Raw genomic sequence first — 13,487 nt, forward strand, 5'->3', positions numbered from 1 at the left:
CAGTAACAGGTTCTGCATTTCTGGGAGGTTGGGGGTGTTTGCCATTTAGCGACATATACATTAAAGTTGGTGTGGGGGCGGGGGGTTTTTAGAGGGGAGGATATTCTTTTTTTTAATTATTATTTATTTATTTATTATTAAATTACAGTGTTGACCACACAGCTGTCCACAGCTGAAAGTCCCACAGTTCCAGACACTAGCACCACAGGTACGTGACAATTTGTATTGTGTTGCTAATTTCCTGAATACCTGAAATCACTTCTGAATGTAAGGGTATTTATATGGAAGCTGTCCTCCTTTCCTGCAGTAACAGCTTCTGCTCTTCTGGGAGGTTGGGAGGGTTTGCCATTTAGCAACATGTACATTAGAGTTGGGGTGGAGAATTTTAGAGGGTTTGAAATGATTTTTTTTTCACATATTTATTTATTTTTACTTTACAGCTTTCGCCACACAGCTGCCCACAACTGAAAGTTCCACAGTTCCAGACTCTAGCACCACAGGTAGGTGACAATTCCTATTGTGTCACTAACTTCCAGGTTGCCCCAAATTACTTCATAATGTAAGAGAATTAATATGGAGGGTGTCCTCCTTTCCTGCAGTAACAGCTTCTGCTCTTCTGGGAGGTTGGGAGGGTTTGCAATTTAGCGACATATACAGGGTGGGCCATTTATAAGAATACACCTTAATAAAATGGGAATGGTTGGTGATATTAACTTCCTGTTTATTGCACATTAGTATATAGGAGGGGAAAACTTTTCACGGTGGGTGGTGACCATTGCGGCCAATTTGAAGTGGGCCATTTTGGATCCAACTTTTGTTTTTTCAATGGGAAGAGGGTCATGTGACACATCAAACTCATTGTGAATTTCACAAGAAAAACAATGATGTGCTTGGTTTTAATATAATATTATTCTTTCATTAGTTATTTACAAGTTTCTGACCACTTATAAAATGAATTCAAAGTTCTGCCCATTGTGTTGGATTTTCAATGCAACCCTCCTCTCCCACTCTCCACACACTGATAGCAACACCGCAGGAGAAAGGCTAGCACAGGCTTCCAGTATCCGTAGTTTCAGGTGCTGCCCATCTCGTATCTTCACAGCATAGACAATTGCCTTCAGATGACCCCAAAGATAAAAGTGTAAGGGGTTCAGATCGGGAGACCTTGGGGGCCAGTCAACTGGCCCACCACGACCAATCTACTTTCCAGGAAACTGTTCATCTTTGAATGCTCAGACCTGACACCCATAATGTGGTGGTGCTGGATCTTGCTGGAAAAACTCAGGGAACGTGCCAGCTTCAGTGCATAAAGAGGGAAACACATCATCATGTAGCAATTTCACATATCAAGTGGCCTTGAGGTTTCCATTAATGAAGAATGGCCACACTATCTTTGTACCACATATACCACACCATACCATCAATGTTTTTGTTCCAACAGTCTTGGAGGGGTCTATCCAATGTGAGTTAGTGTCAGACGAATAGCGGTGGTTTTGTTTGTTAACTTCGCCATTCACATAAAAGTTTGCCTCATCACTAAACAAAATCTTCTGTGTAAACTGAGGGTCCTGTTCCAATTTTTGTTTTGCCCATTCTGCAAATACATTGAGCCGATCTGGGTCATCCTTTTTGAGATGCTGCAGCAGCTGGAGTTTGTAAGGATGCCATTTTTGAGTAGCTAATATCTGCTGAAGGGATGTTTGACTGATGCCACTCTCCAGTGACATGCGGCGAGTGCTACGTTGTGGGCTCATGCTGAATGAAGCCAAGACAGCCACTGATGTTTCTTCATTAGTGACATTTTCATGCGTCCACATTTTGGCAAATCCAACACTGAGCCAGTTTCACGAAACTTGGCAAGCAGTTTGCTAACTGTAGCATGGGAAATGGGTGGTCTTGTAGGGTGTCTTGCATTGAAATCTGCTGCAATGAACTGGTTACTGCGTTCACCAGACATCAGCACAATTTCTATCTGCTCCTCACGTGTTAACCTCTACGACATGTCAATGGCTGTAAAGACAAACTTGTAAATAACTCATGAAAGAATAAAGTTACATTAAAACCAAACACACCATTGTTTTTCTTGTGAAATTCCCAATAAGTTTGATGTGTCACATGACCCTCTTCCCATTGTAAAAACAAAAGTTGGATCCAAAATGACCAATTTCAAAATGGTCACCACCCATTGTGAAAAGTTTTGCCCCTCCAATATACTAATGTGCAATAAACAGGAAGTTAATATCACCAACCATTCCCATTTTATTAAGGTGTATCCATATAAATGGCCCACCCTGTACATTAGTGTTGGGGTGGGGGGGGGGTTAGAGTTTTTGAAATTATTTGTTGTATTTTTTTTTTTTTTCATATATTCATTTATTTTTACATTACAGCTTTCACCACACAGCTGCTCACAACTGAAAGTTCCACAGTTCCAGACATCAGCACCACAGGTACGTGACAATTCGTATTGTGTCGCTAACTTCCTGGTTACCACAAATTACTTCAAAATGTAAGGGTATTAATATGGAGGGTGTCCTTCTTTCCTGCAGTAACAGCTTCTACTCTTCTGAGCGTTTGGGAGGGTTTGCCATTTAGCGACATATACATTAGTGTTGGGGTGGGGTTGTGGTTGTAGAGAGTTGGATGTTGTTTGTGGGTTTTTTTTTTGTAATTAGTTAATTTCCTTTAAAATTACAGCTTTGACCACACAGCTGCTCACAACTGAAAGTTCCACAACTTCAGACAATGGCACAGCAGGTACATGGTTATCCTCATTATCTGTGTTTCTTCTTAATTGTTTGTCTGAATTAGCTTTTCATCTAATGACTTTCAGGTCTTCTTGAGTTCAGGGCCAATGTTGGTTGTCTTGTATCTTCAATCTTCTTCCTCCCGCACTACTTCTCTTTTTTAATAATCAGAATTCATGTTAAACATATTTGGTGATGCTATGCAGATCCTGCTGCCATGAATCCTTTCTACCCTGCTGCCAGTACGCTTGAGCTCCTTGGTACCATTCGAATTCTGTCTCTATCAGGGTCCGCTGCCATGTGACGAGCTGCCTTCTCTGTATCAACCTGACCATTGTGTAGAACTTAATGCCTAGCGTGCCTGTCAGTTTTGGGGGTTTGACTTCAAATACATTCTAGCCACCCTGAACTACTGCCCAAATATATATCTGATCCTATTTCTGCATTTACAGACGTGGTCCGTACTAGCAAATAATAATTATAACCACCAAACAATAGCTTAGCCTGTCCACCATTATTAGTCAATGTTGTTTTACATTAGAGCAAATTGTATGTTTATCTGATAGTTTTGCAACATGTCTTTTATAGCTGCCACAAATGAGTCTCCAACCAGTTCCACAGCTCCAGACACCAGCACGACAGGTATGTAATAATTATCATTTTGTTTCTGGTTACCCGAAATCACTTCTGAATGTAATGGTATTAATATGGAGGGTGTCCTCAGTTTCTGCAGTTACAGGTTCTGCATTTCTGGGAGGTTGGGGGTGTTTGCCATTTAGCGACATATACATTAAAGTTGGTGTAGGGGCGGGGGGTTTTTAGAGGGGAGGATATTCTATTTTTTTGTTATTATTTATTTATTTATTATTAAATTACAGAGTTGACCACACAGCTATCCACAGCTGAAAGTCCCACAGTTCCAGGCACTAGCACCACAGGTACGTGACAATTTGTATTGTGTTGCTAATTTCCTGAATACCTGAAATCACTTCTGAATGTAAGGGTATTTATATGGAGGCTGTCCTCCTTTCCTGCAGTAACAGCTTCTGCTCTTCTGGGAGGTTGGGAGGGTTTGCCATTTAGCAACATATACATTAGAGTTGGGGTGGAGAACTTTAGAGGGTTTGAAATGATTTTTTTTTCACATATTTATTTATTTTTACTTTACAGCTTTCGCCACACAGCTGCCCACAACTGAAAGTTCCACAGTTCCAGACTCTAGCACCACAGGTAGGTGACAATTCCTATTGTGTCACTAACTTCCAGGTTGCCCCAAATTACTTCATAATGTAAGAGTATTAATATGGAGGCTGTCCCCCTTTCCTGCAGTAACAGGTTCTGCATTTCTGGGAGGTTGGGGGTGTTTGCCATTTAGCGACATATACATTAAAGTTGGTGTAGGGGCGGGGGGTTTTTAGAGGGGAGGATATTCTTTTTTTTAATTATTATTTATTTATTTATTATTAAATTACAGTGTTGACCACACAGCTGTCCACAGCTGAAAGTCCCACAGTTCCAGACACTAGCACCACAGGTACGTGACAATTTGTATTGTGTTGCTAATTTCCTGAATACCTGAAATCACTTCTGAATATAAGGGTATTTATATGGAAGCTGTCCTCCTTTCCTGCAGTAACAGCTTCTGCTCTTCTGGGAGGTTGGGAGGGTTTGCCATTTAGCAACATGTACATTAGAGTTGGGGTGGAGAATTTTAGAGGGTTTGAAATGATTTTTTTTTCACATATTTATTTATTTTTACTTTACAGCTTTCGCCACACAGCTGCCCACAACTGAAAGTTCCACAGTTCCAGACTCTAGCACCACAGGTAGGTGACAATTCCTATTGTGTCACTAACTTCCAGGTTGCCCCAAATTACTTCATAATGTAAGAGAATTAATATGGAGGGTGTCCTCCTTTCCTGCAGTAACAGCTTCTGCTCTTCTGGGAGGTTGGGAGGGTTTGCAATTTAGCGACATATACAGGGTGGGCCATTTATAAGAATACACCTTAATAAAATGGGAATGGTTGGTGATATTAACTTCCTGTTTATTGCACATTAGTATATAGGAGGGGAAAACTTTTCACGGTGGGTGGTGACCATTGCGGCCAATTTGAAGTGGGCCATTTTGGATCCAACTTTTGTTTTTTCAATGGGAAGAGGGTCATGTGACACATCAAACTCATTGTGAATTTCACAAGAAAAACAATGATGTGCTTGGTTTTAATATAATATTATTCTTTCATTAGTTATTTACAAGTTTCTGACCACTTATAAAATGAATTCAAAGTTCTGCCCATTGTGTTGGATTTTCAATGCAACCCTCCTCTCCCACTCTCCACACACTGATAGCAACACCGCAGGAGAAAGGCTAGCACAGGCTTCCAGTATCCGTAGTTTCAGGTGCTGCCCATCTCGTATCTTCACAGCATAGACAATTGCCTTCAGATGACCCCAAAGATAAAAGTGTAAGGGGTTCAGATCGGGAGACCTTGGGGGCCAGTCAACTGGCCCACCACGACCAATCTACTTTCCAGGAAACTGTTCATCTTTGAATGCTCAGACCTGACACCCATAATGTGGTGGTGCTGGATCTTGCTGGAAAAACTCAGGGAACGTGCCAGCTTCAGTGCATAAAGAGGGAAACACATCATCATGTAGCAATTTCACATATCAAGTGGCCTTGAGGTTTCCATTAATGAAGAATGGCCACACTATCTTTGTACCACATATACCACACCATACCATCAATGTTTTTGTTCCAACAGTCTTGGAGGGGTCTATCCAATGTGAGTTAGTGTCAGACGAATAGCGGTGGTTTTGTTTGTTAACTTCGCCATTCACATAAAAGTTTGCCTCATCACTAAACAAAATCTTCTGTGTAAACTGAGGGTCCTGTTCCAATTTTTGTTTTGCCCATTCTGCAAATACATTGAGCCGATCTGGGTCATCCTTTTTGAGATGCTGCAGCAGCTGGAGTTTGTAAGGATGCCATTTTTGAGTAGCTAATATCTGCTGAAGGGATGTTTGACTGATGCCACTCTCCAGTGACATGCGGCGAGTGCTACGTTGTGGGCTCATGCTGAATGAAGCCAAGACAGCCACTGATGTTTCTTCATTAGTGACATTTTCATGCGTCCACATTTTGGCAAATCCAACACTGAGCCAGTTTCACGAAACTTGGCAAGCAGTTTGCTAACTGTAGCATGGGAAATGGGTGGTCTTGTAGGGTGTCTTGCATTGAAATCTGCTGCAATGAACTGGTTACTGCGTTCACCAGACATCAGCACAATTTCTATCTGCTCCTCACGTGTTAACCTCTACGACATGTCAATGGCTGTAAAGACAAACTTGTAAATAACTCATGAAAGAATAAAGTTACATTAAAACCAAACACACCATTGTTTTTCTTGTGAAATTCCCAATAAGTTTGATGTGTCACATGACCCTCTTCCCATTGTAAAAACAAAAGTTGGATCCAAAATGACCAATTTCAAAATGGTCACCACCCATTGTGAAAAGTTTTGCCCCTCCAATATACTAATGTGCAATAAACAGGAAGTTAATATCACCAACCATTCCCATTTTATTAAGGTGTATCCATATAAATGGCCCACCCTGTACATTAGTGTTGGGGTGGGGGGGGGGTTAGAGTTTTTGAAATTATTTGTTGTATTTTTTTTTTTTTTCATATATTCATTTATTTTTACATTACAGCTTTCACCACACAGCTGCTCACAACTGAAAGTTCCACAGTTCCAGACATCAGCACCACAGGTACGTGACAATTCGTATTGTGTCGCTAACTTCCTGGTTACCACAAATTACTTCAAAATGTAAGGGTATTAATATGGAGGGTGTCCTTCTTTCCTGCAGTAACAGCTTCTACTCTTCTGAGCGTTTGGGAGGGTTTGCCATTTAGCGACATATACATTAGTGTTGGGGTGGGGTTGTGGTTGTAGAGAGTTGGATGTTGTTTGTGGGTTTTTTTTTTGTAATTAGTTAATTTCCTTTAAAATTACAGCTTTGACCACACAGCTGCTCACAACTGAAAGTTCCACAACTTCAGACAATGGCACAGCAGGTACATGGTTATCCTCATTATCTGTGTTTCTTCTTAATTGTTTGTCTGAATTAGCTTTTCATCTAATGACTTTCAGGTCTTCTTGAGTTCAGGGCCAATGTTGGTTGTCTTGTATCTTCAATCTTCTTCCTCCCGCACTACTTCTCTTTTTTAATAATCAGAATTCATGTTAAACATATTTGGTGATGCTATGCAGATCCTGCTGCCATGAATCCTTTCTACCCTGCTGCCAGTACGCTTGAGCTCCTTGGTACCATTCGAATTCTGTCTCTATCAGGGTCCGCTGCCATGTGACGAGCTGCCTTCTCTGTATCAACCTGACCATTGTGTAGAACTTAATGCCTAGCGTGCCTGTCAGTTTTGGGGGTTTGACTTCAAATACATTCTAGCCACCCTGAACTACTGCCCAAATATATATCTGATCCTATTTCTGCATTTACAGACGTGGTCCGTACTAGCAAATAATAATTATAACCACCAAACAATAGCTTAGCCTGTCCACCATTATTAGTCAATGTTGTTTTACATTAGAGCAAATTGTATGTTTATCTGATAGTTTTGCAACATGTCTTTTATAGCTGCCACAAATGAGTCTCCAACCAGTTCCACAGCTCCAGACACCAGCACGACAGGTATGTAATAATTATCATTTTGTTTCTGGTTACCCGAAATCACTTCTGAATGTAATGGTATTAATATGGAGGGTGTCCTCAGTTTCTGCAGTTACAGGTTCTGCATTTCTGGGAGGTTGGGGGTGTTTGCCATTTAGCGACATATACATTAAAGTTGGTGTAGGGGCGGGGGGTTTTTAGAGGGGAGGATATTCTATTTTTTTGTTATTATTTATTTATTTATTATTAAATTACAGAGTTGACCACACAGCTATCCACAGCTGAAAGTCCCACAGTTCCAGGCACTAGCACCACAGGTACGTGACAATTTGTATTGTGTTGCTAATTTCCTGAATACCTGAAATCACTTCTGAATGTAAGGGTATTTATATGGAGGCTGTCCTCCTTTCCTGCAGTAACAGCTTCTGCTCTTCTGGGAGGTTGGGAGGGTTTGCCATTTAGCAACATATACATTAGAGTTGGGGTGGAGAACTTTAGAGGGTTTGAAATGATTTTTTTTTCACATATTTATTTATTTTTACTTTACAGCTTTCGCCACACAGCTGCCCACAACTGAAAGTTCCACAGTTCCAGACTCTAGCACCACAGGTAGGTGACAATTCCTATTGTGTCACTAACTTCCAGGTTGCCCCAAATTACTTCATAATGTAAGAGTATTAATATGGAGGCTGTCCCCCTTTCCTGCAGTAACAGGTTCTGCATTTCTGGGAGGTTGGGGGTGTTTGCCATTTAGCGACATATACATTAAAGTTGGTGTAGGGGCGGGGGGTTTTTAGAGGGGAGGATATTCTTTTTTTTAATTATTATTTATTTATTTATTATTAAATTACAGTGTTGACCACACAGCTGTCCACAGCTGAAAGTCCCACAGTTCCAGACACTAGCACCACAGGTACGTGACAATTTGTATTGTGTTGCTAATTTCCTGAATACCTGAAATCACTTCTGAATATAAGGGTATTTATATGGAAGCTGTCCTCCTTTCCTGCAGTAACAGCTTCTGCTCTTCTGGGAGGTTGGGAGGGTTTGCCATTTAGCAACATGTACATTAGAGTTGGGGTGGAGAATTTTAGAGGGTTTGAAATGATTTTTTTTTCACATATTTATTTATTTTTACTTTACAGCTTTCGCCACACAGCTGCCCACAACTGAAAGTTCCACAGTTCCAGACTCTAGCACCACAGGTAGGTGACAATTCCTATTGTGTCACTAACTTCCAGGTTGCCCCAAATTACTTCATAATGTAAGAGAATTAATATGGAGGGTGTCCTCCTTTCCTGCAGTAACAGCTTCTGCTCTTCTGGGAGGTTGGGAGGGTTTGCCATTTAGCAACATGTACATTAGAGTTGGGGTGGAGAATTTTAAAGGGTTTGAAATGATTTTTTTTTCACATATTTATTTATTTTTACTTTACAGCTTTCGCCACACAGCTGCCCGCAACTGAAAGTTCCACAGTTCCAGACTCTAGCACCACAGGTAGGTGACAATTCCTATTGTGTCACTAACTTCCAGGTTGCCCCAAATTACTTCATAATGTAAGAGAATTAATATGGAGGGTGTCCTCCTTTCCTGCAGTAACAGCTTCTGCTCTTCTGGGAGGTTGGGAGGGTTTGCAATTTAGCGACATATACAGGGTGGGCCATTTATATGAATACAACTTAATAAAATGGGAATGGTTGGTGATATTAACTTCCTGTTTATTGCACATTAGTATATAGGAGGGGAAAACTTTTCACGGTGGGTGGTGACCATTGCGGCCAATTTGAAGTGGGCCATTTTGGATCCAACTTTTGTTTTTTCAATGGGAAGAGGGTCATGTGACACATCAAACTCATTGTGAATTTCACAAGAAAAACAATGATGTGCTTGGTTTTAATATAATATTATTCTTTCATTAGTTATTTACAAGTTTCTGACAACTTATAAAATGAATTCAAAGTTCTGCCCATTGTGTTGGATTTTCAATGCAACCCTCCTCTCCCACTCTCCACACACTGATGGCAACACCGCAGGAGAAAGGCTAGCACAGGCTTCCAGTATCCGTAGTTTCAGGTGCTGCCCATCTCGTATCTTCACAGCATAGACAATTGCCTTCAGATGACCCCAAAGATAAAAGTGTAAGGGGTTCAGATCGGGAGACCTTGGGGGCCAGTCAACTGGCCCACCACGACCAATCCACTTTCCAGGAAACTGTTCATCTTTGAATGCTCAGACCTGACACCCATAATGTGGTGGTGCTGGATCTTACTGGAAAAACTCAGGGAACGTGCCAGCTTCAGTGCATAAAGAGGGAAACACATCATCATGTTGCAATTTCACATATCCAGTGGCCTTGAGGTTTCCATTAATGAAGAATGGCCACACTATCTTTGTACCACATATACCACACCATACCATCAATTTTTTTGTTCCAACAGTCTTGGAGGGGTCTATCCAATGTGAGTTAGTGTCAGACAAATAGCGGTGGTTTTGTTTGTTAACTTCGCCATTCACATAAAAGTTTGCCTCATCACTAAACAAAATCTTCTGTGTAAACTGAGGGTCCTGTTCCAATTTTTGTTTTGCCCATTCTGCAAATACATTGAGCCGATCTGGGTCATCCTTTTTGAGATGCTGCAGCAGCTGGAGTTTGTAAGGATGCCATTTTTGAGTAGCTAATATCTGCTGAAGGGATGTTTGACTGATGCCACTCTCCAGTGACATGCGGCGAGTGCTACGTTGTGGGCTCATGCTGAATGAAGCCAAGACAGCCACTGATGTTTCTTCATTAGTGACATTTTCATGCGTCCACATTTTGGCAAATCCAACACTGAGCCAGTTTCACGAAACTTGGCAAGCAGTTTGCTAACTGTAGCATGGGAAATGGGTGGTCTTGTAGGGTGTCTTGCATTGAAATCTGCTGCAATGAACTGGTTACTGCGTTCACCAGACATCAGCACAATTTCTATCTGCTCCTCACGTGTTAACCTCTACGACATGTCAATGGCTGTAAAGACAAACTTGTAAATAACTCATGAAAGAATAAAGTTACATTAAAACCAAACACACCATTGTTTTTCTTGTGAAATTCCCAATAAGTTTGATGTGTCACATGACCCTCTTCCCATTGTAAAAACAAAAGTTGGATCCAAAATGACCAATTTCAAAATGGTCACCACCCATTGTGAAAAGTTTTGCCCCTCCAATATACTAATGTGCAATAAACAGGAAGTTAATATCACCAACCATTCCCATTTTATTAAGGTGTATCCATATAAATGGCCCACCCTGTACATTAGTGTTGGGGTGGGGGGGGGGTTAGAGTTTTTGAAATTATTTGTTGTATTTTTTTTTTTTTTCATATATTCATTTATTTTTACATTACAGCTTTCACCACACAGCTGCTCACAACTGAAAGTTCCACAGTTCCAGACATCAGCACCACAGGTACGTGACAATTCGTATTGTGTCGCTAACTTCCTGGTTACCACAAATTACTTCAAAATGTAAGGGTATTAATATGGAGGGTGTCCTTCTTTCCTGCAGTAACAGCTTCTACTCTTCTGAGCGTTTGGGAGGGTTTGCCATTTAGCGACATATACATTAGTGTTGGGGTGGGGTTGTGGTTGTAGAGAGTTGGATGTTGTTTGTGGGTTTTTTTTTTGTAATTAGTTAATTTCCTTTCAAATTACAGCTTTGACCACACAGCTGCTCACAACTGAAAGTTCCACAACTTCAGACAATGGCACAGCAGGTACATGGTTATCCTCATTATCTGTGTTTCTTCTTAATTGTTTGTCTGAATTAGCTTTTCATCTAATGACTTTCAGGTCTTCTTGAGTTCAGGGCCAATGTTGGTTGTCTTGTATCTTCAATCTTCTTCCTCCCGCACTACTTCTCTTTTTTAATAATCAGAATTCATGTTAAACATATTTGGTGATGCTATGCAGATCCTGCTGCCATGAATCCTTTCTACCCTGCTGCCAGTACGCTTGAGCTCCTTGGTACCATTCGAATTCTGTCTCTATCAGGGTCCGCTGCCATGTGACGAGCTGCCTTCTCTGTATCAACCTGACCATTGTGTAGAACTTAATGCCTAGCGTGCCTGTCAGTTTTGGGGGTTTGACTTCAAATACATTCTAGCCACCCTGAACTACTGCCCAAATATATATCTGATCCTATTTCTGCATTTACAGACGTGGTCCGTACTAGCAAATAATAATTATAACCACCAAACAATAGCTTAGCCTGTCCACCATTATTAGTCAATGTTGTTTTACATTAGAGCAAATTGTATGTTTATCTGATAGTTTTGCAACATGTCTTTTATAGCTGCCACAAATGAGTCTCCAACCAGTTCCACAGCTCCAGACACCAGCACGACAGGTATGTAATAATTATCATTTTGTTTCTGGTTACCCGAAATCACTTCTGAATGTAATGGTATTAATATGGAGGGTGTCCTCAGTTTCTGCAGTTACAGGTTCTGCATTTCTGGGAGGTTGGGGGTGTTTGCCATTTAGCGACATATACATTAAAGTTGGTGTAGGGGCGGGGGGTTTTTAGAGGGGAGGATATTCTATTTTTTTGTTATTATTTATTTATTTATTATTAAATTACAGAGTTGACCACACAGCTATCCACAGCTGAAAGTCCCACAGTTCCAGGCACTAGCACCACAGGTACGTGACAATTTGTATTGTGTTGCTAATTTCCTGAATACCTGAAATCACTTCTGAATGTAAGGGTATTTATATGGAGGCTGTCCTCCTTTTCGCAGTAACAGCTTCTGCTCTTCTGGGAGGTTGGGAGGGTTTGCCATTTAGCAACATATACATTAGAGTTGGGGTGGAGAACTTTAGAGGGTTTGAAATGATTTTTTTTCACATATTTATTTATTTTTACTTTACAGCTTTCGCCACACAGCTGCCCACAACTGAAAGTTCCACAGTTCCAGACTCTAGCACCACAGGTAGGTGACAATTCCTATTGTGTCACTAACTTCCAGGTTGCCCCAAATTACTTCATAATGTAAGAGTATTAATATGGAGGCTGTCCCCCTTTCCTGCAGTAACAGGTTCTGCATTTCTGGGAGGTTGGGGGTGTTTGCCATTTAGCGACATATACATTAAAGTTGGTGTAGGGGCGGGGGGTTTTTAGAGGGGAGGATATTCTTTTTTTTAATTATTATTTATTTATTTATTATTAAATTACAGTGTTGACCACACAGCTGTCCACAGCTGAAAGTCCCACAGTTCCAGACACTAGCACCACAGGTACGTGACAATTTGTATTGTGTTGCTAATTTCCTGAATACCTGAAATCACTTCTGAATATAAGGGTATTTATATGGAAGCTGTCCTCCTTTCCTGCAGTAACAGCTTCTGCTCTTCTGGGAGGTTGGGAGGGTTTGCCATTTAGCAACATGTACATTAGAGTTGGGGTGGAGAATTTTAGAGGGTTTGAAATGATTTTTTTTTCACATATTTATTTATTTTTACTTTACAGCTTTCGCCACACAGCTGCCCACAACTGAAAGTTCCACAGTTCCAGACTCTAGCACCACAGGTAGGTGACAATTCCTATTGTGTCACTAACTTCCAGGTTGCCCCAAATTACTTCATAATGTAAGAGAATTAATATGGAGGGTGTCCTCCTTTCCTGCAGTAACAGCTTCTGCTCTTCTGGGAGGTTGGGAGGGTTTGCAATTTAGCGACATATACAGGGTGGGCCATTTATAAGAATACACCTTAATAAAATGGGAATGGTTGGTGATATTAACTTCCTGTTTATTGCACATTAGTATATAGGAGGGGAAATCCAATTTGAAGTGGGCCATTTTGGATCCAACTTTTGTTTTTTCAATGGGAAGAGGGTCATGTGACACATCAAACTCATTGTGAATTTCACAAGAAAAACAATGATGTGCTTGGTTTTAATATAATATTATTCTTTCATTAGTTATTTACAAGTTTCTGACCACTTATAAAATGAATTCAAAGTTCTGCCCATTGTGTTGGATTTTCAATGCAACCCTCCTCTCCCA

General features: G+C 40.7%; 1 protein-coding gene across 1 annotated transcript in view; it reads left to right on the forward strand.

Annotated features, from left to right (window-relative positions):
* LOC136691410 (mucin-22-like) overlaps positions 1–13,487 on the forward strand; it is a 103,771-nt gene that overhangs the window by 50,656 nt on the left and 39,628 nt on the right. The window contains exons 29-52 of the mRNA XM_066663972.1: positions 149–208; positions 441–500; positions 2,391–2,450; positions 2,698–2,757; positions 3,336–3,389; positions 3,626–3,685; positions 3,918–3,977; positions 4,222–4,281; positions 4,514–4,573; positions 6,464–6,523; positions 6,771–6,830; positions 7,409–7,462; positions 7,699–7,758; positions 7,991–8,050; positions 8,295–8,354; positions 8,587–8,646; positions 8,879–8,938; positions 10,829–10,888; positions 11,136–11,195; positions 11,774–11,827; positions 12,064–12,123; positions 12,354–12,413; positions 12,658–12,717; positions 12,950–13,009. Coding sequence (XP_066520069.1) covers positions 149–208; positions 441–500; positions 2,391–2,450; positions 2,698–2,757; positions 3,336–3,389; positions 3,626–3,685; positions 3,918–3,977; positions 4,222–4,281; positions 4,514–4,573; positions 6,464–6,523; positions 6,771–6,830; positions 7,409–7,462; positions 7,699–7,758; positions 7,991–8,050; positions 8,295–8,354; positions 8,587–8,646; positions 8,879–8,938; positions 10,829–10,888; positions 11,136–11,195; positions 11,774–11,827; positions 12,064–12,123; positions 12,354–12,413; positions 12,658–12,717; positions 12,950–13,009 — 1,422 coding nt within the window. The remainder of the gene's footprint in view (positions 1–148; positions 209–440; positions 501–2,390; positions 2,451–2,697; positions 2,758–3,335; positions 3,390–3,625; positions 3,686–3,917; positions 3,978–4,221; positions 4,282–4,513; positions 4,574–6,463; positions 6,524–6,770; positions 6,831–7,408; positions 7,463–7,698; positions 7,759–7,990; positions 8,051–8,294; positions 8,355–8,586; positions 8,647–8,878; positions 8,939–10,828; positions 10,889–11,135; positions 11,196–11,773; positions 11,828–12,063; positions 12,124–12,353; positions 12,414–12,657; positions 12,718–12,949; positions 13,010–13,487) is intronic.

Source organism: Hoplias malabaricus, chromosome 3 (genome assembly GCF_029633855.1).
Source record: "Hoplias malabaricus isolate fHopMal1 chromosome 3, fHopMal1.hap1, whole genome shotgun sequence".
Classification (NCBI taxonomy): domain Eukaryota; kingdom Metazoa; phylum Chordata; class Actinopteri; order Characiformes; family Erythrinidae; genus Hoplias; species Hoplias malabaricus.